This window comes from Montipora capricornis, chromosome 6 (genome assembly GCF_036669925.1).
Source record: "Montipora capricornis isolate CH-2021 chromosome 6, ASM3666992v2, whole genome shotgun sequence".
In the NCBI taxonomy this organism is placed as follows: domain Eukaryota; kingdom Metazoa; phylum Cnidaria; class Anthozoa; order Scleractinia; family Acroporidae; genus Montipora; species Montipora capricornis.
The window spans coordinates 27,059,644-27,064,643 of record NC_090888.1 but is presented as its reverse complement, the minus strand read 5'-3'; the positions used below and the strand labels follow the sequence as shown (position 1 = coordinate 27,064,643).

Here is a 5,000-nt window from a genome sequence, read left to right as displayed (position 1 = left end):
TTTTGGGATGCAGTGGTTTCTCATCAATGTCACACATCAAGTCTTGTACAAGAGAGGACAATTCTGACATGTGTTGGTTGTTAGACATGTTGAAGTTAAAGTAGCGTCCTAAGTAACGAAATGATTCACCCATTTCCACACACGGGACAAGAACTCCATTTATCAACAGTTTAGGTAAATGTTGGACAGATTTAGTGCACAGTTTCCGTATTCCAAAAGTAAAACATTTGTCAATCCTTATTATCATATTAGACAATTGACACCAGATTATAAAGCGGTTGATTAGGTGCTGATTTTCTGATTCCTGACCACGTATAACAGCGGCGTCGTCTGCGAACTGGAACCAGTGGATCGGATTTAAGAACCTAAGGGAAAAGCCAAATTGACGAACATTTTTCAGATTTAATGTGCTGGAAAAACGTGTTAAAGCACAAGTTAAAAGGAAGAGGGCTGAGGCAATCACCTCGAAGTACTCCACGACCAATAGATACGAACGGACTACGAAATTCATTGGTAATTATACATGTTTTGAAATCAGTGTACAGACTTTTAACCAGAAGTTTGATATGATCAGGGATGTGGTGGTAATCAAGAGCGGTTTGAATCAAATTGTGATGAACTTCACCAAAGGCGTCTTTGAGGTCTAGGAGAGTAATGACAAGAGAACGCTGCTTAGTACGAGCTTTGTTAATGATGTCAGCCATTTGAGCAGTATGCTCAAACGTTCCTGAGAGACCAGGTGTAAAACCTTTTTGAATTTCATGTTCAATATAATTATTAGCGGCAAGGAAGTTGAAAATGGCATTACGAAGGCACGAGGTAAAAACCTTTAAGGGCACAGATTGCAGAGTAATTAGACGAAAGTTGCCAGAGTCATTAACGTTTCCTTTCTTGTGGATGAGGATTGTGCAGGCTTTCTTCCTTTCACTTGGGACGGATCCAGTTGACCAAGGTGTGCGGATAATAATAATAATAATAATAATAATAATAATAATAATAATAATAATAATAATAATAATAATAAATCATAGTAGTAATCAATATTAATAATAATATACCACTTTATTTGATTCTGAATATCATTCCACAGAGCAAAGTTAAAGTGTTGTACCAATTTGAAAGACTAACTCAAATCAAATCAGATCACATAAAAAAAACTATAGAAAATTAAAGGGGCACTGTCATGCTAAATTTGCTGTTTTTAGGTCAAAACTGGGCAAAATTCTGAATTAGTACTTTAGCTCACACTTACAACATTCCTGACAACCCTATGAGAAGATATGAAGTGTATTTATGGCACAAAGAGCTATTCGTGTATAATTTTTGACGACTTTCTGAAGACATGGTCTTCAAACGTAAAAAAAACTGACCAGCTTTTTCAATTGTTAATCCATTTTCATCCTCTCCATCCTTGGCGGGAAAAAACAAAGAATAGCTTCAGTTCACTTCAATGGTTATTGGCAACACAACTACAGCATTATTTTTTGGTCTTCATTGACGCAAAGACGTCTCTTAGGGTTCTGAAGTTTCACTAAAATAGCATGACAACACCCCTTCCAGGCAAGTCAATGTGTGAGTTTAAGAATCGAACCCGGGCCACATTTGTGCAAGGCGAGTTTTATGACCACAGAATGAACCCTTCTCCCCCTATAAATAACTAGGAAGCCCCGTCGTTTTGTTCAGTTTTTAAAAAATGCCCACTGAATGCTAACATAACATTTATGTGCACGAAACCCTTTTTCAATGTTTCAACTTCCAGTTGTCCTGAAAACAGAAGTACAGGTCTTCCAGAAATATAGTAAATGTTGCTTTACGTAAAGCTAAAAGTGCTCTTTATGCCTCGTAAATAGAGAATGTAATAGGAAGGCTTGGAAAACCGATAATGATATTCTCGGAGGTAAACAACGAGCGGATGGTGTTAAGGAAATCAAGATTAACGATCATAGCGTTACGTCGCCAGAATAAATTGCGGAAAAATTCAATAACTATTTCATTAGCATCGGCCCTAGCCTTGCCGAGAATATAGATAACAATGAGTGTAACTACAGTCAATTGGTTAATTGTATTGTATGTAATGGGAGTGATCCGATCAAAAGAGTCAGAGATACCAAAATACTTGGAGTGTATGTTAATCAATCTCTTACGTGGAGCAAGCATATCGAAGAAATAACTAAAAAGATTGCAGCAAGAATTAGTGTTCTAAAACTATTTTGCAAGTCGAGATATACTTGTTTCTGTTTATAATGCTCTAATTATTCCTCACTTTGATTATTGATGTGAGGTTTGGGGTTCATCAGGAAGTGTATTCGTTGAAAGGCTTCAGAAACTCAATAGCAGATGCGCTAGGGTAATCACGCGTTACAAAAACGAGGCTGGACAATGTGAATTAGCCTTACGCCATCTTGGCTGGAGTTTACTAAGCGAACGCAGATTTCATATTAAGGCTAGGCAAATGTTTAAGGTTCTCCATGACTTGGCACATGTAAGGCTTTCCAATATCTTTGGGAACTCGTGCTCAGTCAAAAGTTATCATCTAAGGAACTCTGATAATAAGTTGGTGATACGTTTCAGCTACAATGGTGCTAGGTTCTGGAATTCCTTACCAGATGAAATACGTAATTGCGAAGCTTTGCCTATGTTTGATAAGCTTATTTCAACCTATAGACCAAATGTCATATAATAATCTATTTCTTAGGGTTATATTAAATGTACGAATATTTTTAATCACGGTTGTTAGTGTATTTCAATTATTATACTTAGAGTTATATTTAATGTATAAATAGTTTTAATCATCGTTGTTAGTACATTTAGTACATTTTAATTTTTATAGTTAGCTCACGCTCCTACTGGAAACCAGCTATTGTTTTTTTTACATTGTTGAATAGGCTAGCGTGATTAAATTAAGTTGATCTTATCCCTTATCTTATCTTAAAGTAAGCAGAGACAAAAATGAAAGCTATCTACACATAGGAAGCAATTTCATTTCCAATAATTTTCTGGTCATTCGCATTAGTAAAGATCTTTTTTTTATCAGTCGCACTTAATTACCAATCAAATGGAAGGATGATGCAATTGTACAAAGGACGATTCAAGTCAAATGGAAATTGTGGTTACGTCTTAAAACCAGACGTTATGTGTAAAGGTACCGTCCATTGGTGTTATATCGCTTGTTAAAAATGTGGAGGGAGGGGAGGGGGGTGGGCCGGGAGGGCGAAAAATTTGTAAATCTGAAGATGCTTTTTTCATTCAACCTTATTGGTCGAAAAGGTACAATACAGAAATAGTTTTATGCTACTAGGGTAGAAAATTGAATGGTGTTTAGAACATTACCTGAGATCGTACCGGATTTCTAAGCTACATTCAAAGTTTCTCACATCTCCATCCTTCTGATTGTCAACATGGTTGCAACCTGAACTGTCAGTTCCAATACATTAAATTGGTGATTTTTTAAACAACTTTCTCTATGGTTAAGAAAACCCTCAACTAATGGACTCTCCTCCATTTTCTGTTTTTTTTTCTGATTTTCTCTCATTTTGTAATTCCTTCTTGCAACCACAACATGTCGCAGGAAACAGTATAGTCTTGTACCCTACAACTCGCAAAACAATCACTTCTAAAACTCTCAATTTGACTAGGGCCTTTTAATTTTCCATAGATGAACCAAAGTTTGATCCTATGACAAGGAGAGAAATCGTCGGAGTCCAGAGAAAAGTCTGCAAAATCAGGGTATGCTGTTCAACAGGGATGCTTCAGACCTGATTTATATGTTAAAAGAACATTGATCAATCTGGATAGTTCACAATAGTATCCAGGACAAGAGTGATTGTATTTTGGGTTTGTTGTTCGACTTGTCCAATTCTCTAAACATTAAACTGTACCATTTTCTTGGCATTCTTGGGCAAAAATAGCGTACTACCAGACATTGGACTCAAAAGTTAACCTTCATCACCTGTGCATTTGCCGAAATTGTGAAAAACGCAAGGCGTGTAATAGAATAGAGAAAGTTAACAACGTAACCGAAAGCTTAAGTGAGATTTTTTTGGGGGGGTCAGGTAAGCGTTTGAAAATTGAGTGCCAAAATTGCGCAATTCGCTTTTTATTGCCATGTCATGTGATTTAGCGATCACATGAGATGGCAGGTCACTTGACTTGGAGCTCAAGTTTTGATTTTGAGCAAGACGCCACGCTGTATATTTGTATCACTGACAAGAAATTGCCACCAAGTTTCGACACATGGAATACAGCTCAATAAGATGATCCACAAAAAGACGGAACCCGAGCTTCATTTAGCCCTTCAGGAAGATGGCACGACCTCTGATGCTGACCATTGAAGCATTGCTCGAGGTTGCAGCCAAACCAAAGCGGGCGATGATTGAACAATTGCATCTTAGTTTGCAAGAAGTCAAAAGCTTGTGAACCCCTTTATCTCACTGATTCCACGTGCTGGAAAATATTCAATGAGTAATCACTCCAGTTTCCATAACCGTAACTTTGCTTCCTCTAATTCGTATTTCACTGCCAAACGTTTTTGCACGTTAACTCACCAATGGGAAAAGTCGTCACACAAATATTGCCCAGATACTTACACATCGTGAGTGATTTGCAGTGAATATACTTCTCAGGTCATCAGTGGACAGCAACTACCAAAGCCTAAAGATAGCATATTGGGAGACCGAGGAGAGGTAAGAGGCTTGCTTCTATGAGAGAAAAATCACATTCCATTCGACAAAACGAATATTACAATAAGCAACCCGCGCGCCTGAATTATTTCGAAAATGTAATTGATCACAATAATGAATCATATTATGGTTCATGTTATCACTTAGTGAAACCGAAAACATTCGACGAACTGCCAAGTAAACAAAAGCACGATGGGTGGGGAGCGACGAAGGCAGTCTATAGCGCAAAGCGATATTGGGCTATGTTCGTGCTTCGAAACGTTTGGGAATCTTTAGCTAACATGGTGCCGTTGTGCATCACAAGCCCTAGCGTATGTACCA

General features: G+C 37.6%; 1 protein-coding gene across 3 annotated transcripts in view; it reads left to right on the top strand.

The window, feature by feature from the left end:
* The window catches only part of LOC138051877 (1-phosphatidylinositol 4,5-bisphosphate phosphodiesterase eta-2-like), a 35,448-nt gene that overhangs the window by 23,864 nt on the left and 6,584 nt on the right, over nt 1-5,000 (top strand). For all 3 annotated transcript variants that reach the window (XM_068898172.1, XM_068898171.1, XM_068898170.1), the window contains exons 19-21: nt 3,035-3,142; nt 3,656-3,726; nt 4,623-4,682. In XM_068898172.1, coding sequence (XP_068754273.1) covers nt 3,035-3,142; nt 3,656-3,726; nt 4,623-4,682 — 239 coding nt within the window. The remainder of the gene's footprint in view (nt 1-3,034; nt 3,143-3,655; nt 3,727-4,622; nt 4,683-5,000) is intronic.